We start from the raw sequence: 22640 nt of genomic DNA on the forward strand, positions 1-22640 counted from the left end.
TTTAGAAGGATGAGAGGAGATCTTATCGAAACTTATAAGATTATTAAGGGGTTGGACACGTTAGAGGCAGGAAACATGTTCCCAATGTTGGGGGAGTCCAGAACAAGGGGCCACAGTTTAAGAATAAGGGGTATGCCATTTAGAACTGAGATGAGGAGAAACTTTTTCAGTCAGAGAGTTGTAAATCTGTGGAATTCTCTGCCTCAGAAGGCAGTGGAGGCCAATTCTCTGAATGCATTCAAGAGAGAGCTAGGTAGAGCTCTTAAGGATAGCGGAGTCAGGGGGTATGGGGAGAAGGCAGGAACGGGGTACTGATTGAGAATGATCAGCCATGATCACATAGAATGGCGGTGCTGGCTCGAAGGGCCGAATGGCCTCCTCCTGCACCTGTTGTCTATTGTCAAACGCTCTCGGGGTCAGGGGGTTTCCCGCACCTCAGCAGTCGTGCCTTTGCTCCGCAGTACGCTCGGCTGGTTGAGATCGTCGGCATGCATGACCTGAGCGTGGGAATCACTCTGGGTGCTCACCAGTCCATCGGCTTCAAGGGAATCCTCTTGTTTGGGAACGACGCGCAGAAGAAGAAGTACCTTCCAAAGCTGGCTGCAGGTGTGTAACACGGAGCAGTGGAGGGTAGGGTGGTGTACATTTAAGGGCCTGTCCCACTTAGGCAATATTTTAGGCGACTGCCTGCGACTGTCAAAGTCGTAGCAGGTCGCTGAAATGTTCTTTTACCCGACGACAATGATCATGACAATACCGAGTCAGGTCGAGATTACTAAAGAAGTTCCTCCTCACCTCCTCTCTAAAAGAGCGCCCTTTAATTCTGAGTCTGTGACCTCTGGTCCTAGACTCTCCCACTAGTGGAAACATCCTCTCCACATCCACTCTATCCGGGCCTTTCATTGTTCTGTAAGTTTCAATGAGGTTCCCCCCTCATCCTTCTAACTCCAGTTATGTTAACCCACTCATTCCTGGGATCATTCTTGTAAACCTCCTCTGGACCCTCTCCAGAGCCAGCACATCCTTCCTCACAAACGGGGCCCAGGTTTGCTCATAGCGACGCAGGGTGCAAGCTAAATGCAGGCGCCTTTTTGTGCAGGTGAAACCATCGCTGCCTTCTGCCTGACGGAGTCCGCCAGCGGGTCTGACGCAGCCTCCATCAAAACTACCGCCATCAGGAGTGACTGTGGAAAGCACTACATCCTGAACGGGGGCAAGATCTGGATCAGGTACCCGCTGGGACGGGGTAGGGTGGAGCGTGGGTGGGGGGGGGGGTGGAGCTTGGGTGGGGGTGGAGCTTGGGTGGGGGGGGTTGAGCGCGGTGGGTTGGGGTGAGGTGGGATATGGAGGGGGTGGGGCGTGGTGGGGAAGGGGGGTGGGATGGTGTGGGGAGGGGGGGGGAGGTTGGGCGTGCTGGGATATGGAGGTGGGTGGTGCTTGGCAGAGTAGGTTGTGGGGTGGGGGGATGGGGTGGGGCAGGGAGGTGGCGGGGTGGGGTCGGCTGGGGTGTGGCGAGCATGGGGTGGGGAGGGGGGGTGAGGTGGGGCGGGCTGGAATATAGAGGGGGGGTGGGGCGGGATTGGTTTGGGCCGGGGGGGAGTGGGGTAGGGTGAGGTGGGGTGGGCTGGGATATAGAGGGGGTGTGGGGGTTGGGGCGGGATTGGGTTGGGCCGGGAGGGAGTGGGGTAGGGTGAGGTGGGGCCGGCTGGGATATAGAGGGGGGTTGGGGCGGGATTGGTTTGGGCCGGGGGGAGTGGGGTAGGGTGAGGTGGGGCGGGCTGGGATATAGAGGGGGAGTGGGGTGTGGGGGTTGGGGCGGGATTGGGTTGGGCCGGGGGGGAGTGGGGTAGAGTGAGGTGGGGTGGGTCACCCCCAGGGTGGGAGGGATGGCGTTTAGTTCAGATTATTGTCACGTGTCACAAGGTATAGTGGAAAAACTACCCCTCAGATACCCATTAAAACTCCTTCCTCTCACCTTAAATCGATGCCCTCTTGTTTTAAATACCCCAATTGCGAGCAAAAGATTTTGACTGACTATCCTATCCCCTCCCTCCCCTGTGTCCTGCCTGGATCCCACCCAGTTTGCCCAGGGGCACTGAGATACAAGCAGAGGATCGATGGGGAGATAGACTCACAATGCTGGAGTAACTCAGCGTGACAGACAGCATCTCGGGAGAGAAGGAATGGAATGGGTGACATTTTGGGCCGAGACCCTTCTTCAGACTGATGTCAGGGGACAAATGTCCCACCCCCTCCCCTGACATCAGTCTGAAGAAGGGTCTCGACCCGAAACGTTACCCATTCCTTCTCTCCCGAGATGCTGCCAGACCCTCTGAGTTACTCCAGCATTGTGCGTCTACCTTCGATTTTAACCAGCATCTGCAGTTTTTGTTCCCTACCCATTGATGGGGAGGGATGGGGTGGATTTGTCCAGTGGTGGAAAAGAAGAAATAGGAAGAGTAAAAGAGACCAAAAGTTGGTGGAAAAAAGATCAGGGTATTTCTATTTTAACTTTGTTAAGCGGTCTCCTGCCAGTTAGCAGCAGGCAGGAGTGTGATAGTGCAGGTGACATTATTCCTGTCGCAGCCTGACTGCCATTAAATTAACAATTACCGTGCTGTCAGTTGGCCAACCTTAGCAGGCTGCAGCTTTCTTGGGGCAAGTTTACTTGGCGGTCAGCGCGCACTTCGAGCGCAGTGCACAGAACTAACAGGGACGGGTGTGGGGTGTGTTCTGTAGACTGGCTTGCCGCTTCTGGCATTGTGCGATCCACTGCCCATCTCCTCCTGACTGGAGATTTACGTGTCCAATTATCTTCCCAATGTTGGGAGAGTGCGGAACCAGGGGCCTCAATCTAAGAATAAAGGGGAGGCCTTTTAAAACTACGGCGGGAAGAAACCTTTTCAGCCAGAGAGTAGTGAATTTGTGGAATTCTCTGCCACAGAAGGCAGTGGAGGCCAATTCACGGGATGAGTTTAAAAGAGAGTTAGATAGAGCACTAGGGGCTAGCGGAATCGAGGGATATGGGGAGAAGGCAGGCACGGGTTACTGATTGTGGATGATCAGCCATGATCACAATGAATGGCGGTGCTGGCTCGAAGGGCCAAATGGTCTCCTCCTGTACATATTTTCTATGTTTCTAGATTGCATGCATGCCTCTGGAGAACTCTTGCAGAGTGTTAGCAAGCGGAACTGGGCCTTTAAATCTCTCCCAACTCCACCCATCACCAGCACTGTGGGCTTTGGTCCAAACGCATGGATTTGAGGGTATGAGCCACAATGAGAGTTTGCACAGACCTGAATTGTTTCCCCTATGGAAACATTAAAAATGAGAGGGAATATCTTTAAGCTGAGAGGGGGAAAGTTTAAAGGAGATTTGCGGGGCTAGTTTATTTTACACAGAGGGTGGCGGGTGCCTGGAATGAGCTGCCAGGGGTGCTTTGATTAGTTCAGTTAAAAGATACAGCACGGAAACAGGCCCTTTGGCCCACCGAGTCCGTGCCGACCAGCAATACCTGAGCACTCGTACTATCCTCCACAAGGGGGACAATTTACTATTTTTACCGAAGCCAATTAACCCACAAACCTGTACGTCTTTGGAGTGTGGGAGGAAACCGGTGCATCCGGGGAAAACCCACGCGGTCAGAGGGAGAACGTACAAACTCCGCACATGCAGCGCCCATAGTCAGGATTGAACCTGGGTCTCTGGCGCTGTAAGGCAGCAATTCTACCGCTGCACCACTGGTAGGGTGTTGGTGAAGATACAATAGTGGTATTTGAGAGGCTTTTGGAATGGTACATTGGATAGAAACAGAAAAATAGGTGCAGGAGTAGGCCATTCGGCCCTTCGAGCCAGCACCGCCATGGTGCTGATCATCTAAAGTGAGTACCCTGTTCCTGCTTTTTCCCCCATTTCCCTTGATTCCTTTAGCCCTAAGAGCTGAATCTAACTATCTCTTGATATTCAGGAATGTGGTTCATGTGCAGACAGATAAGAGTTTGTCTTGACATCATGTTCGGCAGAAGGCAGTGGAGGCCAATTCTCTGAATGCTTTCAAGAGAGAGGATGAGAATGCTTTCAAGTGGCGGCACGGTGGCGCAGGGGTAGAGTTGCTGCCTTACCGCGAATGCAGCGCCGGAGACTCCGGATCGATCCTGACTACGGGCGGCGTCTGTACGGAGTTTGTACGTTCTCCCCGTGACCTGCGTGGGTTTTCTCCGAGATCTTCGGTTTCCTCCCACACTCCAAAGACGTACAGGTTTGTAGGTTAATTGGCTGGGCAAATGTAAAAATTGTCCCTAGTGGGTGTAGGTTAATGTTAATGTGCGGGGATCGCTGGGCAGCACGGACCCGGTGGGCCGAAGGGCCTGTTTCTGCGCTGTATCTCTAAATCTAAAAAAATCTTTTAAAAAATCTAAAGAGAGTTAGAACTCTTAAAGATAGTGGAGTCAAGGGATATGGGGAGAAGGCAGGAACGGGGTACTGATTGTGGGTGATCAGCCATGATCAAAGTGAATGGCGGTGCTGGATCAAAGGGCCGAATGGCCGATGCCTGCACCTGTTGTGTATTGTCTATTGTGGGCCTGTTCCTGTGCTGTACTGTTCTATGTTCTAAGACGCTGTCCCTGCGCCATTGTCTGTCGATTAGAGTAGCCCCCGTTTGTATGACAATGAGCAGGATTCTGTAACCACGTTCTTGTATCTTTGCAGCAACGGTGGGCTGGCGGATATCTTCACCGTCTTTGCCAAGGTGCCGGTGAAAGATGAACAGAGCGGTGAAATGAAGGACAAGATCACCACGTTCATTGTGGAGAGAGGTTTTGGCGGGGTGACCAGGTAGGTCGTGTTCAATTCGCGTTGATAAAAGAAGGTCCTGGGGCCGCACATTTTTCTGATCAAGGATTTCCCCTCTGAGCCGCAAGTCACAATGTCTTACAGCTCTGGGCCTGTGCTCGATGGAGTTTAGAAGGATGTGCTGTCTGTACGGAGTTTGCACGTTCTCCCCGTGACCTGCGTGGGTTTTCTCCGAGATCTTCGGTTTCCTCCCACACTCCAAACATGTGCAGGTTTGTAGGTTAATTGGTTTGGTGTGTGTGCAAATTGCCCCTAGTGTGTGTAGGATAGCGTTAATGTGCAGAGGATCGCTGGTCGGAGCGGATCCGGTGGGCCGAAGTGCCTGTTTCCGCGCTGTATCCCTAAAATTATGACAGGCATAGATAGGGTAGACAGTCACAACCTTTTTCCCCAGCGTGGAAATATCAAAGACTAGAGGCTACAGCTTCAGGTCCAGAGGGGCAAAGATTAAAAGAGACGTACAGGGCAAGTTTTTTTACACAGAAGGTGTTGGGTGGATGGCACGCGCTGCCAGGGGTGGTGGTGGAGGTCGATACAATAGTGGCATTGAAGAGGCTTTTAGACAGGCACACGGGTATGCAGGAAATGGATGGTTATGGACTGCGTGCAGGCAGAGGACACTAGTTTAACTTGGCATTGTGGCCCGGAGGTTGGGTTGCCAACTGTCCCGTATTAGCCGGGACATCCTGTATTTTGGGCTAAATTAGTTTGTCCCATACGGGACCGCCCTTGTCCCGTATTAGGCCCGCGGGCCGCTGTCGGCTGGGTCTGTGTAGGCTAACGGAGTGTGTTCACCTAACGGAGGTTGGCATAGCAACCCGCCTCCCAGCCCGGGCAGCTGCCATTGCTGGAGCGGGAGCACGTGGCTGCTTGCTGGGTGAGGTTGCGCGGGGCGGTGACGTCACCTTGTCCCGTGTTTGGGGGTGAGATAGTTGGCACTCCTAGCCGGAGGGCTTGTTCCTATCTTTTTTTTTGTTGCATTTATTCACAAAATGCTGGAGTAACTCAGCAGGTCAGGCAGCATCTCGGGAGAGAAGGCATGGGTGACGTTTCGGGTCGAGACCCTTTTTCAGACTGAAGTCTCGACCCGAAATGTCACCCATTCCTTCTCTCCTGAGATGCTGCCTGACCTGCTGAGTTACTCCAGCATTTTGTGAATAAATACCTTCGATTTGTACCAGCATCTGCAATTATTTTCTTGTATTTTTGCATATTCTGTATTAAATTGAGGATGATTTTTATCTTTAAGTGCCAGCAGATGGCGATGTTGGTTCAGAGACTGAGATAGAAATCATTAAGAAATCAATTATCACAGCTCCTGAGAGTGCAGTAAAATACATGAGGAAATTATGCCTGTTATCGTGTTTTTTTAATATGACAAATAAATGCCAAATAAATTCAGTGATTTAGTTTTATAGATTATAGATTTATTCACATTTACCTTGTATTCTGTTGGAAACAAAGAATTGCAGGTGCTGGTTAATACACAAAAGGACACAAAGTGCTGGAGCAACTCAGTAGGTCAGGCAGCTGCTCTGGAGAACGTCACCTATCCATGCCTGACCCGCTGAGTTACTCCAGCACTTTGTGTCTATTATTAACGGTCTGAAAACTTGTCACGTTGTTCGCACTTCCTCCAAAATATGGAAAACCAGTTCCCCACAGGAGTTTTCTCTCCCTTCCCTTCTGCCGCGCTGCTAACAGAGGCTGGGACAGAAGCTGTCCCCATCTGTGGAGAGAAGGAATGCGTGACGTTTCGGATCCAGACCCTTCTTCAAACGAGAGACATAGTGATATAGACCCAACGAGACGACTTTGTAGCTGGTATGATTTGGGTGTGGGAGGGGTGGAGCGAGAGGGAATGCAAGCATTACTTGAAGTTGGGCAACAGCACCTCGTATTTCGCTTGGGCGGCACGGTGGCGCAGCGGTAGAGTTGCCGCCTTACAGCGAATGCAATGCTGGAGACCCAAGTTTGATCCTGACTACGGGTGCTGTCTGTACAGAGTTTGTACCTTTCCCCCCCGTGACCTGCGTGGGTTTTCTCCGGGACCTTCGGTTTCCTCCCACACTCCAAAGCCATGCAGGTTTGTAGGTTAATTGGCTTGGTAAATGTAAAAATTGTCCCTTGTGTGTGTAGGATTGTGTTAATATGCGGGGATTGCTGGTCGGTGCGGACCCGGTGGGCCGAAGGGCCTGTTTCAATGCTGTATCTCTAAACTAAACAGTATGAATATTGATTTCCCTAACTTCAAGTAACCCTTGCCTCCTCCCTCTCTCCATCCCAGCGCCCCCCCGCCCAAATCGTACTAGCGTCAAAGTCGTCTTGTTGAGTCTCGTTGTCTGTAGCTCGTTTTCACCAAGGCCACAGCTACCAATGGCCTGTTTCCTTTATCGTTGTTGCTTTTTTGTATATATTTTATTCATTTCTTCTAAATCTCTCTGCATCACTGTCTATGTCTCTTGTTTCCCTTTCCCCTGACTCTCAGTCTGAAGAAGGGTCTCGACCCGAGGCGCCACCTATTCCTTTTCTCCTGAGATGCTGTCTGACCTGCTGAGTTACTCCAGCACTCTGTGGGTCTTGTCTCGAGAAGCTGTTCCTGCCTGACTCTACCATGGCTCTGCCTTCACCGGCCAGGCTGACGTTTATTACTGATCTGACTGTCTTGCCAGTTCAGAGGAGTCAGCCACTTGTGAATGTAGATATGGGTTGCACAGTGCAGCACAAGTAGAGTTGCTGCCTTACAGCACCAGAGACCCGAGTTCAATCCTCACTACGGGCGCTGTCTGTACGGAGTTTGTACGTTCTCCCCGTGACCACATGGGATTTCCCCGGGTGCTCCAGTTTCCTCCCACGCTCCAAAGACGTACAGGTTTGTAGGTTAATTGGCTTCGGTAAAATTGTCCCCTAATGTGTAAGTTAGAACGAGTGTATGGGTAATCACTAGTTGGCACAGACCCGGAGGACCGAAGGGCCTATTTCCACACTGGATCTCTAAAGTGTAAAGTCTGAAGATGTATGTAGTAATAGAATAAGAAAATAACTGCAGATGCTGGTACAAATCGATGGTATTAATTCACAAAATGCTGGAGTAACTCAGCAGGTCAGGCAGCATCTCAGGAGAGAAGGAATGGGCGACGTTTCGGGTCGAGACCCTTCTTCAGACTGATGTCAGGGGGGCGGGACAAAGGGAGGATATAGGTGGAGACAGGAAGATAGAGGGAGATGTGGGAAGGGGGAGGGGAAGAGAGGGACAGAGGAACTATCTAAAGTTGGAGAAGTCGATGTTCATACCACTGGGCTGTAAGCTGCCCAGGCGAAATATGAGGTGCTGTTCCTCCAATTTCCGGTGGGCCTCACTATGGCACTGGAGGAGGCCCATGACAGAAAGTTCAGACTGGGAGTGGGAGGGGGAGTTGAAGTGCTCAGCCACTTGTGGTATTAGTGGCCATTTGGCCCATCGAGCCTGTGTTGGCTCTGTGTGAGCTCTCCAACCAGTTCCCTCCCCTGCTCTCTCCCCACATCCCCCCTCCCCTGTTGTTGGACAATACATGATTACAATCGAGCCGTCCACAGTGTACAGATACATGATAAAGGGAATAACGTTTAGTGCAAGTCCAGTAAAATCCAATCAAAGATCTCAAACGAGGTAGATGGGAGTTCAGGGCCGCTCTCTAGTTGGTGATAGGACGGTTCAGTTGCCTGATAACTGCTCGAAGAAACTCTCCCTGAATCTGGAGGTGTGCGTTTTCACACTTCTGTACCTCTTGCCCGACGGGAGAGGGGAGAATAGTGAAAGGCTTGGATAGAGTGAATGTGGAGAGGATGTTTCCACCAGTGGGAGAGTCTAGGACCAGAGGGCACAGCCTCAGAATTAAAGGACATTCTTTTAGGAAGGAGATGAGGAGAAATTTGTTTAGTCAGAGGGTGGTGAATCTGTGGAATTCTTTGCCACAAAAGGCTGTGGAGGCCAAGTCAGTGGATATTTCTATGGCAGAGATAGATAGATTCTTGATTAGTACGGGTGTCAGGGGTTATGGGGAGAAGGCAGGAGAATGGGGTTAGGAGGGAGAGATAGATCAGCCACGATTGAATGGCGGAGTGAACTTGATGGGCCGAATGGCCTAATTCTGTTCCTATCCCTTATGAGAAGAGGGCGTGGCCGGGGTGCGAGTGGTCCTCGGCTGTGCTGCTGGCCTTGCCGAGGCAGCGTGAGGTGCGGGGATGTGAGGTGGGAATGAAGCTGAACCTTGTGCCTGCTTTTGCAGCGGGCCGCCAGAGAAGAAGATGGGCATCAAGGCGTCCAACACGGCGGAGGTGCACTTTGACAACGTGAAGGTGCCGGTGGAGAACGTGGTGGGCGAGGTCGGCGGCGGCTTCAAGGTGGCCATGAACATCCTGAACAACGGCCGCTTCGGCATGGCGGCCGCCCTGGCGGGGACCATGAGGGGAGTCATCAGCCGCGCTGTGAGTGTTCCCCACCCCGGTCCCCCGCCCAGCGCTGACCCAGCGATAACAACAAGACTCGGGTTGTACTCGCTGCAATTCAGAAGACTGAGGGGGGATCTTATAGAAACTTACGAAATTCTTAAGGGGTTGGACAGGCTGGATGCAGGAAGATTGTTCCCAATGTTGGGGAAGTCCAGAACCAGGGGTCACAGCTTAAGGATAAGGGGGAAGTCTTTTAGGACCGAGATGAGAAAACATTTCTTCACACAGAGAGTGGTGAATCTGTGGAATTCTCTGCCACAGAAGGTAGTTGAGGGCAGTTCATTGGCTATATTTAAGAGGGAGTTAGATGTGGCCCTTGTGGCTAAAGGAATCAGGGGGTATGGAGAGAAGGCAGGTACGGGATACTGAGTTGGATGATCAGCCATGATCATATTGAATGGCGGTGCAGGCTCGAAGGGCCGAATGGCCTACTCCTGCACCTATTTTCTATGTTTCTAACACGGCCAACAGGGCGGCAGGGCTGCGCAGCGGGTAGAGCTGCTGCTTCACAGCGCCGGAGACCCGCGTTCCACCCCGACTACGGGCGCCGTCTGTACGGAGTTTGTACCTTCTCCCCGTGGGTTGTCTCCGAGCATCTTCGGTTTCCTCCCACACTCCAATGACCACACGGGGTTTGTAGTTTAATTGACTTCTATAAATTGTAAACTATCCCTGGTGTGTGTGGGACCGTGCTAGTGTAAGGGGTGATCGCTGGTCGGCTCCGACTCAGTGGGTCAAAGGGCCTGTTTCCAACTCTGTAGAGTCCAAGGACTTTGTGACTGGGAGTTGTTTCGTTGAGTAGCTGCAGCGTATTTAGTGGGTGGCACCGGGACAGCCGCTGCTCGTGGTGGTGAAGGGAGCTAGTGTTGAGGGTGGCTGTCTTTATCTGGCAAGCTGCCACCCCCCACCCCCGCCACGCCCCAGCTTTGGAAGGAAGGAAGGAAGCGCTCTGCAGGGCACAGCGGGAGATGTTATCTCCCTGAGAGAGCTCTGGGTTTTTTTTTTTAGATTTAGAGATACAGCGCGGAAACAGGCCCTTCGGCCCACCGAGGCCGTGCCGCCCAGCGATCCCCGCACACTAACACTATCCGCACACTAGGGACAATTTTTACATTTGCCCAGCCAATTAACCTACATACCTGCACGTCTTTGGAGTGTGGGAGGAAACCGAAGATCTCGGAGAAAACCCACGGGGAGAACGTACAAACTCCGCACAGACGGCGCCCGCAGTCAGGATCGAACCTGAGTCTCCGGCGCTGCATTCGCTGTAAGGCAGCAACTCTACCGCTGTGCTACCGTGATGGTCTCTCGAGGCCCGTCAGCAGGGAGGGGCTTCCCAGCCACGGGTGCCTTTTCTGTCGGCTCTTGGTTTACCTTTCTGCTAAAGCTGCTGAGCTCAGCACATGAGGCGGGCTGTGGTTATTTTTGGAAGCTGCCACTCTGTGTCTACCCCCCCCCCAGTGACTGTGCCCCCACCCCCACTACAGATTTTATGTATTAACCAGACAAACAAACCAATTTATTGTCATGTCTACCGAGGTACAGTGTAAGGCTTTTGTTGCGTGCTATCCAGTTAGCGGAAAGACAACACACGATTACGATCAAGCCATTTACAATGTGCAGATAAATGATAAGGGCATAACGTCCAGTGCAAGGCACGCCTCCAGTTTCAGGGACAGTTTCTGCTCGGCTGTTCTCTAGGCAACTGAACCGCCCTCTCACCAACCACAGGCACTCCGGCCTCGCATCTTCATCATTGGAGACCCTTCTTCAGGTGGGATGTGGATAAGTGTGAGTCTGAGCTGTGGAAGCACGCTTTACAGTGTACAATTGTGTACAGTCTTGGTCTCCTAATCTGAGGAAAGACATTCTTGCCATAGAGGGAGTACAGAGAAGGTTCACCAGATTGATCCCTGGGATGGCAGGACTTTCATATGAAGAAAGACTGGATAGACTCGGCTTGTACTCGCTGGAATTCGAACTCTGTGTTAAGGAACTCGGCTTGTACTCGAAGAAGACTGAGGGGGGATCTTATAGAAACATATAAAATTCTTAAAGGGTTGGAGAGGCTAGATGCGGGAAGATTGTTCCCGATGTTGGGGAAGTCCAGAACCAGGGGTCACAGCTTAAGGATAAGGGGGAAGGCTTTTAGGACCGAGATGAGAAAACATTTCTTCACACAGAGTGTGGTGAATCTGTGGAATTCTCTGCCACAGAAAGTAGTTGAGGCCAGTTCATTGGCTATATTTAAGAGGGAGTTAGATGTGGCCCTTGTGGCTAAAGGGATCAGGGGGTATGGAGAGAAGGCAGGTACGGGATACTGAGTTGGATGATCAGCCATGATCATATTGAATGGCGGTGCAGGCTCGAAGGGCCGAATGGCCTACTCCTGCACCTATTTTCTATGTTTAACCCGGATCATTCCTCCCTCAGGTCGACCACGCTGCAAACCGCACCCAGTTTGGGAACAAGATCTACAACTTTGGCGCCATTCAGGAGAAGGTTGCCCACATGGCCATGCTGCACTACGTGACAGAGGTGAGTGCAGTTTAGTTTAGAGATGCGCAGTGCGGAGACAGGCACCTTCGGCCCACCGAGTCCTCGCCGACCAGCGACCCCCACACACTAACGCTACCACACGCACGCACACACAGCACGTCTTTGGAGTGTGGGAGGAAACCGAAGATCTCGGTGAAAACCCCAGCACGTGGAGAACGTACAAACTCCGTACAGACAAGCACAATTAGCTGGGATCCAACCCGGGTCTCTGGCGCTGTAAGGCAGTAGCTCTACCTGCTGCGCCACCGTGTCGGGCTGGGTGAGAGGGCAGCCATGGCCGGGCCAGCCCTTCCCAGCGGCTCAGGTTTTCCTCCCCAGGGCAGAAAGATCATTAGTGATAGGAGCAGAATAAGGCCATTGGGCCCATCATCTACTCTGCCATTCAGTCATGGCCGATCTATCTCCCCCTCCTAACCCTATTCTCCCCATAATCCCCGACACCCGTACATCGGTTTAAGGTCAGGGGGGAAATGCGGTGAGGTGATGGTTGGGTCGATGAGCGCTAATATCTGATTCCGTCCCCACAGTCTATGGCCTACATGATCAGTGCAAACATGGATTCCGGAGCTACAGACTTCCAGATAGAAGCAGCGATCAGCAAGATCTTTGCCTCCGTGAGTTGTCTTTCCGCCTCTGCGTATTACCTATTGCTCTGCCGTGGTTTTAAACGGCAAATCGCTGCGAGGGGAAAGGCACCTTGCCTTGGCTTGAGTATCACCCCTCAAATCCGCTGTGCAGTTGTGGCGCGGAATCTAATGCAGATTGCTACATGTACTCAGCAGGTCGGGCAGCACGTGTGGAGAGAGGAGCAGAGTTCAGGAATGGTAGGATACACAGCAACATAGAAAATAGGTGCAGGAGGAGGCCATTCGGCCCTTTGAGCCAGCACCGCCATTCAATATGATCATGGCTGATCATCCACAATCAGTACCCCGTTCCTGCTTTCTCCCCATACCCCTTGATTCCATTAGCCCTAAGAACTAAATCTAAATCTCTCTTGAAAACACCCAGTGAATTGGCCTCCACTGCCTTCTGTGGCAGAGAATTCCACAGATTCACAACTCTCTGGGTAAAAAAGATTTCCCTCATCTCAGTCCTAAATGGCCGACCTCTTATCAGTCGGAAGAAGGGTCTCGACCCAAAACGTCACCCATTCCTTCTCTCCTGAGATGCTGCCTGACCTGCTGAGTTACTCCAGCATTTTGTGAATAAATACCTTTGATTTGTACCAGCATAGAAACATAGAAAATAGGTGCAGGAGTAGGCCATTCGGCCCTTCGAGCATGCACCGCCATTCGGGACTTAACATCGCCTGGTGCGGCTCGGCCACGGGACTTAGCTGCGCAAGGCTCGGTCACGGGGCCTTCCATCGCCCGGCTCGGCCGCGAGACGTTTCAGCGCCCGGTGCGACTCGGCCGCGGGGACTGTGCGGGTCGGTCGGGGACGAGCTGTCTGTCCGTGGGTGTGGGGAAGAGAGTGGAAGTTTTGTTGCCTCCATCACAGTGAGGGGGTGTTTGGAGTCACTGTGATGGACATTTGTGTTGGGGTTATGTGTTTTGTGTTCTTTTTTGTATGACTGCTATGTAGTTTCGTTCGGTACCTTGGTACCGAATGACAAATAAAGCTCTGTTATACTGTTATACTGTTATATGATCATGGCTGATAATCCAACTCAGTACCTGCCTTCTCTCCATACCCCCTGATCCCTTTAGCCACAAGGGCCACATCTAACTCCCTCTTAAATATAGCCAATGAACTGGCCTCAACTACCTTCTGTGGCAGTGAATTCCACAGATTCACCACCCTCTGTGTGAAAAAAAACTTTCTCATCTCGGTCCTAAAAGACTTCCCCCTTATCCTTAAACTGTGACCCCTTGTTCTGGACTTCCCCAACATCGGGAACATTCTTTCTGCATCTAGCCTGTCCAACCCCTTAAGAATTTTGTACGTTTCTATAAGATCCCCCCTCAATCTTCTAAATTCCAGCATCTGCAGTTATTTTCTTACACTACCCCTTATTCTTAAACTGTGTGTGACCCCTGGTTCTGGACTTCCCCCCAACATGGGGAACATTTTTCCTGCATCTCGCCTGTCCAATCCCATGGGATGTGTCTGCACCGACCAGCGACCACACTAACATTCTCCTGCACACACTAGGGACAATTTACAATTTTTACCAAAGTCAATTAACCTACGTCTCTGGAGTGTTGAAGGAAACCGGAGCTCCTTGAGAAAACCCACGTGGAGAACGTACAAACTACGTACCGGCGGTACCCGCAGTCAGAATCGCACCCGGGTCTCTGGCTCTGGGAGGCGGCAACTCTACCCCCTGTGCCGCCATGCCGCACTTGCATGTCTGACGTGGAGAGGGAGTGCGAGTGAGCAGAGTGGCTGTTGAATCGGACGTTGGGTCTGGGAGCGGGGAGACTGTACGCTGGCAGCGACGGTGACCTCGACCGCCCTTTCTCTCCACAGGAGGCTGCCTGGACCGTGACCGACGAGTGCATCCAGCTGATGGGCGGCATGGGCTTCATGAAGGTCAGTGTGACCGGGGTCTGGCTGCATGAACTTACCATGACTGGACACGCTAGATGCAGGAAAAATGTCCCCAATGTTGGGCGAGTCCAGAACCAGGGGCCACACACACACACACACACACACACACACACACACACACACACACACACACACACACACACACAGTCTAAGAGTAAAGGGGAGGCCATTTAAAACTGAGGTGAGAAAAAACTTTTTCACCCAGAGAGTTGTGAATTTGTGGAATTCTCTGCCACAGAGGGCAGTGGAGGCCGATTCACTGGATGAATTTAAAAGTGAGTTGGATAGAGCTCTAGGGGTTAGCGGAATCAAGGGATGTGGGGAGAAGGCAGGCACGGGTTACTGATTGTGGATGATCAGCCATGATCACAGTGAATGGCTCGAAGGGCCAAATAGCCTCCTCCTGCACCTATTTTCTATGTTTCTATGAGGGGGCAACTTATCATTCAGAGGGTGATGGGTGTGTGGAACGAGCTGTCAGACGAGGTAGTTGAGGCAGGGACCATAACAACATTTAAGAGACAGTTGGAGGTGTGCATGGATGGGTCAGGTTTGGAGGGATGAGGGCCAAATGCGGGCAGGTGGGACTAGTGTAGATGGACCATTTTGGTCGACATGGACCAGTTTGGCTGAAGGGCCTCTTTCTGCGCTATATGACTCTGACTCAAAGAAGATTTATAGCGTAATTGGCCTCTGTAAAACCATTTATTACACTATCGAACTAGTGTGTAGGGAGTGGATGAGAAAGTGGGTTAACGTAGAACTAGTGTGAACGGGTGATCAATGGGCAGCATGGACTCAGTGGGCCGAAGGGCCTGTTTCCGTGCTGTGTCTCATTAATAGCCCGAGGGCTCTTCACGTTGCATTTGCAGATGTGCCAGAGGCCAGTGATGGAGGAGCTCACACATCTGCGGGTGTTGGTCTGGTAAAGCTTTACAGGGAGACCACTTGGGGAGGGGGAGGGGGCGTGTTGAAGACAAGAGTGCAAATGTTCTGATTGTGTGATACAGTGATTTAGAAATCTATTCTACCTTCTGTGGAAAGGCAGTGGAGGCCAATTCACTGAATGTTTTTATGAGAGAGTTAGATTTAACTCTTGGGGCTAACAGAATCAAGGGATATGGGGGGAAAAGCAGGAACGTGACTTTGGATGATCAGCCATGATCATATTGAATGGCAATGCTGGCTCGAAGGGCCGAATGACCTACTCCTGCACCTATTTTCTATGTTTCTTGCCTAAGGATGCTGGAGTCGAGCGGGTGATGAGGGATCTTCGAATCTTCCGCATCTTTGAGGGAACGAATGACATTCTCCGCCTTTTTGTTGCGTTGAACGGTATCCAGGTACGTGTTTACCTCTGGTGGGTACTGGGTAACCTACACAACAGGTGTCTGTCCGCCCCTGCTTCCTCGGGCTGCCCATGTTTGACCGCAGGAGGCCCAGAAACTCAGCCCCATAACAAAGTGCTGGGAGAGAAGGAATGGGTGATGGTTCGAGTCGAGACCCTTCTTCACACTCAGCGGCTCAGGCAGCATCTTGGGAGGGAAGGGATGGGTGGCGTTTCGAGTCGAGACCCTTCTTCACACTCAGCGGCTCAGGCAGCATCTTGGGAGGGAAGGGATGGGTGGCGTTTCAGGTCGAGACCCTTCTTCAGACTGATGTCAGGGGAAGGGGCGGGACACTCGTGCCTCGCGGACTCTTGCTGTGGGCTGACACTGCCCCCTGTTTCGCACGCAGATCGCAGGGAACCACTTGAAGGGTCTGCAGAGAGCCCTGAAGAACCCGGTGGGCAACGCCACGCTACTGATGAGCGAGGTCAGCAGGCGGGCGAGACGGTGAGTGAGTGCGCACAGCACCGCGCCGTCCCGCACGACACGTTAACTGTTTCACCTTCCACTGGGCCACAGTTTCCTCCAGCATTTTCTGCTTTGATCAACGCACCCTGCTGGGTGTTTAGATTAATTTAGTTTAGAGATACAGCGCGGAAACAGGCCCATCAGCCCACCACGTCCTCGCCAACCAGCGATCCCCGCACACTAACACCGGCCTACACACACAAGGGACAATTCACCCTTAGTCAGGATCGAACCCCAGTCTCTGATGCTGTGAGGCTGTGGCCCTACCAGCTGTGCCTTCCTGTGCTGAAGTCATAAGTGATAGGAGTAGAATTAGGCCATTCAGCCCATCGAGTCTACTCCGCCATTCAATCGTGGCTGATTTATCTCTCCCTCCCAACCCCACTCTCTTGCCTTCTCCCCATAACCCCTGACATATGTACTAAGCAAGAATCTATCTATCTTTGCCTTAAAATTATTCACTGATGGCCTCCACAACCTTCGGCAGCAAAGAATTCTTCAGATTCACCGCCCTCTGACTAAATAAATTTCTCCACATCTCTGTCCTAAAAGAACGTTTCCTTAATTCTGAGGCTGTGCCCTCTGGTCCTAGACTCTCCCACTAGTGGAAACATCCTCTCCACATCCACTCTATCCAAGCCTTTCACTATTCGGTACGTTTCAATGAGGTCCCCCCCTTATCCTTCTAAACTTCAGCGAGTACAGGCCCAGTGCCGACAAACGCTCATCATAGGTTAACCTACTCATTCCTGTGATCAGTGAGCCAGAGCCTGGTGCTTGTGTGGATCAGTGGCCTGGTGTGTACAGTGACACGAACCTGTAAGTTGCTGCCACTCTCCTCACTCTGCCTGCCTAACCAGTAGGGTTGCCAACTTCCTCCCTCCAAAATACAGGACAAGGTGACATCACCGCCCCGCGCCCCACGTGACCTCACCCAGCCAGCCGCCACGTGCTCCCGCTCCACCAATGGCGGCCACCTGGGCTGGGAAGCGGCCATTGGTGGAGCGGGAGCATGTGGTGGCTGGCTGGGTGAGGTCACGTGGGGTGCGGGGCGGTGACGTCACCCTTTGTCCCTCATTTGGGAGTGAGGAAGTTGGCAACCCTACTAATACGGGACAAGGGCGGTCCCGTACGGGACAAACTAATTCAGCCCAAACTACAGGATGTCCCGGCTAATACGGGACAGTTGGCAACCCTACTAACCAGTCTCCTTCTGTCTCTTGTGTACGAAGGAACTGCAGATGCTGATTTGCACTGAAGATAAGACACAAAATGCTGCATTAACTCAGCAGGACAGGCAGCATCTCTGGAGAGGAGGAATGGGTGACGTTTCGGGTCGAGACCCTTCTTCAGACCGGGAAAAAGAAGGGTCTCGACCCGAAACGTCACCCATTCCTCCTCTCCAGAGATGCTGCCCGACCCGCTGAGTTACTCCGGCATTTTGTGTCTACCCCTCTGTCTCTCTTGTGGTTGCAGGAAGGTTGGACTGAGCACGGGCGTGACACTGGACAACGTTGTGCACCCAGAGCTGAGGGAGAGCAGTGAGCTGGTGAGTACCACTGAGCACTTCAACTCCCCCTCCCACTCCCAGTCTGACCTTTCTGTCATGGGCCTCCTCCAGTGCCATAGTGAGGCCCACCGCAAATTGGAGGAACAGCACCTCATATTTCGCCTGGGCAGCTTGCAGCCCAGTGGTATGAACGTCGACTTCTCCAACTTTAGATAGTTCCTCTCTTTCCCTCCCCTTCCCAGTTCTCCCTCTATCTTCCTGTCTCCATCTATATCCTTCCTTTGTCCCGCCCCCCCCTGACATCAGTCTGAAGAAGGGTCTCGACCCGAAACGTCACCCATCCCTTCTCTCCAGAGATGCTGCCTGACCTGCTGAGTTACTCCAGCATTTTGTGAATAAATACCTTTGATTTGTACCAGCATCTGCAGTTATTTTCTTACACGACTGTGCGACTATCACCAGTGGCTCGGCCACGCACTGTCTGACCCCTCACACCCGCTCGCCAGTCAAACATCCGCCAAAGAGTTTCTCAATGGAGAGAGAATCCAGAAATCAAAGGTGCAAAGGGACTTGGGACTGCTGATGCAGGACTCCCAAAAAGTTAATTTGCAAGTCGAATCGATAGTAAGAAAGGCAAATTCAGTGCCAGCATTTACACCGATCAGCCAAAACATTATGACCCGATGAGCCAAAACATTATGCCCACCTGCCTAATATGCTGTTAGTCCTCCGTGTGCAGCCCCATACGCAGCAGGGTGCGATGCACTGTGTATTGTGACACATTCCTCCCGTGACCACCATGAACATTTCCCGTGACTTGTGCCACAGTTGACCTTCTGTCAGTTCGGACCAGACGGGATAGCCTTCGTTGCCCTCGCGCATCGATGAGCCTTGGGCGCCCAACACCCTGTCTGTCGCCGGTTTGTGGTTTGTCCCTCCTCGGACCACTGTCGGTCGGTACTCACCACTGCTGACCGGGAGCACCCTACAAGCCTTGCCGTTTCAGAGATGCTCTGACCCAGTCGTCTGGCCATAACAGTTTGGCCCTTGTCAAAGTCGCTCAGGTCTTTACTCCTTCCTGCCCATTTCTCCTGCATGCAACACGTCAACTTCAAGAACTGACTGTTCACTTGCTGCCTAATATGTCCCACCCCTTGACAGGTGCCATTGTAACAAGATAATCACTTTGTCAGCGGTCACAATGTTTTGGCTGATCAGTGTATATCAAGAGGACTGGAATAAAAAAACAGAGATGTAATGCTAAGGCTCTATAAGGTGCTGGTCAGGCTGCAGTTGGAGTATGGTGAGCAAATCTGGGCCCCTATATCTGAGGAAGGATGTGCTGGCTCTGGAGAGTGTCCAGAGGAGGTTTACAACAATGATTCCAGCAATGAATGGGTTAACACAGGATGAGTGTTTGACAGCACTGGGCCTGTACTCGTTGGAGTTTAGAAGGATGAAGGGGGACCTCATTGAAACTTGCAGAATAGTGAGCGGCCTGGATAGAGTGGATGTGGAGAGGATGTTTCCACTGGTGGGAGAGTCTAGGACCAGAGGACACAGCCTCAGAATTAAAGGACGCTCTTTTAGAAAGGAGGTGAGGAGGAACTTCTTTGGTCAGAGGGTGGTGAATCTGTGGAACTCATTGCCTCAGAGGGTTGTGGAGACCGACAGTGGATATTTTTAAGGCAAAGATAGACAAAGTCTTGATTAGAACGGGTGTCAAGGGTTATGGAGAGAAGGCAAGAAAAAGGATTTGGAGGCAGAGAATGGCGGAGTAGTCTCGATGGGCTGAATGGCATAATTGTACTCCTATAACTTGTAAAAGTTCAGAGCTGAGAGAGTGCGTCATTAAAAAAGTGTTTCACCATTGCCCTTCACCGCTGGGTGTCCAGAACAAATCACACCGGTGAAGGATGTGGTGAAGTGTGGTGACTGCGGGAGGCAGATGGAGACTCGATAAGCAGGGGCTGAAACGCTGGTGGGACTGTGGTGCGGGCCAAGAGAGGGGCAGCCACACACAGTCTGAAGCAAAGGACAGCCACACAAACTGGAGTAACTCAGCAGGTCGCGCAGCGGTAGAGTTGCTGCTTTACAGCGAATGCTGCGCCGGAGACTCAGGTTCGATCCTGACTATGGGTGCTGCACTGTAAGGAGTTTGTACGTTCTCCCCGTGACCTGCGTGGGTTTTCTCCGAGATCTTCGGTTTCCTCCCACACTCCAAAGACGTACAGGTATGTAGGTTAATTGGCTGGGTAAATGTAAAAATTGTCCCTAGTGGGTGTAGGATAGTGTTAGTGTACGGGGATTGCTGGGCGGCACGGACTTGGTGGGCCGAAAAGGCCTGTTTCCGGCTGTATATATATGATATGATATGATATGATAGGTCAGGCAGCACGTCTGGAGAAGAGGAATAGCTGACGTTTCATGTCGAGAGCCTTCTTCATACTGAGAGTCCGGGGGGAGAAGGGAACGAGAGATATAGACAGTACTAAGGAATGAAAGATATGCTGAAAGCAACGAGAATCAAGGAAAGTTGGAGCCCACAAATGGTTTAGAGACCCGGGTTTGATCCTGACTACGGGTGCTGCCTGTATAGAGTTTGGACGTTTTCCCTGTGACCGCGTGGGTTTCCCCCGGGAGGGAGTGCTCCAATTTCCTCCCACACTCTAAAGACGTGCAGCTTTGTAGGTTTATTTGGCTCCTGTAGATTGTAAAATTGTCCCCCGTGTGTGTGGAATAGTGTTTGTGTACAGGGATCGCTGTTTGGCCCGGACACGGTGGGCCGAAGAATCTGTTTCCACTCTGCATCTCGAAACTAAACAGTGCAGTGTGTAGTTCTCAGCTTTGTAGTCCATCGGTTCCGTCGACAAAAGACCAATGTCTACAAACGAGGTAGGGGTGAATTAGACCAGTGCCCCAGCTGTCATGGGTACCCGCTGTGTGGGTTTGCCAACTTCCTCACCCCCAAATACGGGGCAAGGTGACGTCACCACCCCGCGCTCCACATGACCTCACCCAGCCAGCGGCCACGTGCTCCCGCTCCACCAATGGCGTCCGCCATTGGTGGAGCGGGAGCACGTGGCCGCTGGCTGGGTGAGGTGGCGTGGGGCGGTGACGTGTCCCTTACAGTTGGCAACCCTAGCGATGCGCCACTGTGCCTCCGCTTGTGTTCTGTGTTGAGGGTGCTGTGTGTGTGGGGAAGGGTCTGTGTTCTGTGTTGAGGGTGCTGTGTGTTGTCCACAATGGTGGAGAGGTGGATCGGACAGTCCCTAGCTTATGCCACAGACGGCTGTGGAGGCCAAGACAATGGGTATATGTAAAGCGGAGATTGACGGATTCTTGATTAGTCAAAGGTTATGGGGAGAAGGCAGGAGAATGGGATTGAGAGGGGAAGATGGATCAGCCATGACTGATTGGTGGAGTAGACTTGACGGGCCGAATGGCCTAATGCTTCTCCTGGGACTTGTGGAAGGACCGTCAGAAGCCTGATAACGGAGGGGAAGAAACTCTTCCTGAGTTGGGCAAGTGGGGCTCGCCCAGCATGCCAATTTGGTCGGCATGGACAAGGTGGGCCGAAGGGCCTGTTCCCGTGCTGCTGTGCAGCTGTGGCTCCAGGTGGACATTCTGGAATGTTCTTGGTGTGGAGTGACGCGAGCAATGTGTTGTCTTTCTCAGACGGTGGGAGCGATCGAGAGGTTTGGTGGCTGCACAGAAGATTTGCTGTTGAAGTATGGGAAGAAGATTATAGGTGAGCGGATTGTTGAGATGCAACACCTGTCCCGTTCCTTCTCTCTGGAGATGCCGCCTGAGTTACTCCAGCACTTTGTGTCTATCTTCAGTTTAAACCAGCATCTGCAGTTCCATCCCACACCTGTCCATGAACCTCCACCTTCGACCTGTCTAGGGACCCCGACAGGCCTTTCAGATTAGGCAGAGGTTCACTTGCACCTCCTCCAACCTCATCTACTGTATCCGTTGTTCAAGGTGTGGACTCTTACACATCGGCAAGACCAAACGTAGACTGGGCGATCCTTTCGCTGAACACCTCCGCTCAGTCCGCCTGGACCTACCTGATCTCCCGGTTGCCAAACACTTTAATTCCCACTCCCACACTGACCTTTCTGTCCTGGGCCTCCTCCATTGTCAGAGTGAGGCCAAACGCAACTTGGAGGAACAGCACCTCATATTTTGCTTAGGCAGCTTACAGCCCAACAGTATTTCTCTAACCTCAAGTAATTTCTCTCCATCCCTCCCCCATCCAAGTCAAACCAACTTCAAAGTCATGTTGTTGAGTCTCATTGTCTGTGCTTGTTCTCACTTAACCCACAGCTAAGAACGGCCTGTTTCATTTATCATTGTTACTTTTTTGCATATTTTCCATTTGTTCTATATCTCTCCACATCATCTCTATCTCTCATTTCTCTTTCCCCTGACTCGACCCGAAACGTCGCCTATTCCTTTTCTCCACAGATGCTGCCTGACCCGCTGAGTTACTCCAAGACTGTAAAACATCACCTATCCATGTTCTCCACGGATGCTGCCTGACCCGCTGAGTTACTCCAGCTTTTTGAGTCTATCCTACTTCCCTAACCCTCTCCTGTTCTTGCAGATGAGCAGTTCTTGCTGAAGAGGGTGGCAGACAGCGCCATCGACCTGTACGCCATGATCGTTGTATTGTCGAGGTAAGCGTGCAGCACTGTGGGAGGGGCGGGGGTGAGGGAGGGAGCGCCGCGATGTGGGAGGGGCGGGAGTGGGGGAGGGAGTGCCACACTGTGGGAGGGATGAGGGTGAGGGAGGGAGCGCCCTACTG

The 22640-nt window shown here is 52.1% G+C and overlaps 1 protein-coding gene across 2 annotated transcripts in view; it reads left to right on the forward strand.

Moving 5' to 3' along the window:
• Positions 1-22640, forward strand: part of acadvl (acyl-CoA dehydrogenase very long chain) — a 41944-nt gene that overhangs the window by 13545 nt on the left and 5759 nt on the right. For both annotated transcript variants that reach the window (XM_078428182.1, XM_078428183.1), the window contains 12 exons: positions 462-606; positions 1100-1229; positions 4712-4837; positions 9124-9322; positions 11780-11884; positions 12433-12519; positions 14381-14443; positions 15703-15804; positions 16199-16296; positions 17794-17866; positions 21506-21578; positions 22440-22512. In XM_078428182.1, the coding sequence (XP_078284308.1) occupies positions 462-606; positions 1100-1229; positions 4712-4837; positions 9124-9322; positions 11780-11884; positions 12433-12519; positions 14381-14443; positions 15703-15804; positions 16199-16296; positions 17794-17866; positions 21506-21578; positions 22440-22512 (1274 nt within the window). The remainder of the gene's footprint in view (positions 1-461; positions 607-1099; positions 1230-4711; positions 4838-9123; positions 9323-11779; positions 11885-12432; positions 12520-14380; positions 14444-15702; positions 15805-16198; positions 16297-17793; positions 17867-21505; positions 21579-22439; positions 22513-22640) is intronic.

This window comes from Rhinoraja longicauda, chromosome 34, assembly GCF_053455715.1.
Source record: "Rhinoraja longicauda isolate Sanriku21f chromosome 34, sRhiLon1.1, whole genome shotgun sequence".
NCBI lineage: Eukaryota > Metazoa > Chordata > Chondrichthyes > Rajiformes > Arhynchobatidae > Rhinoraja > Rhinoraja longicauda.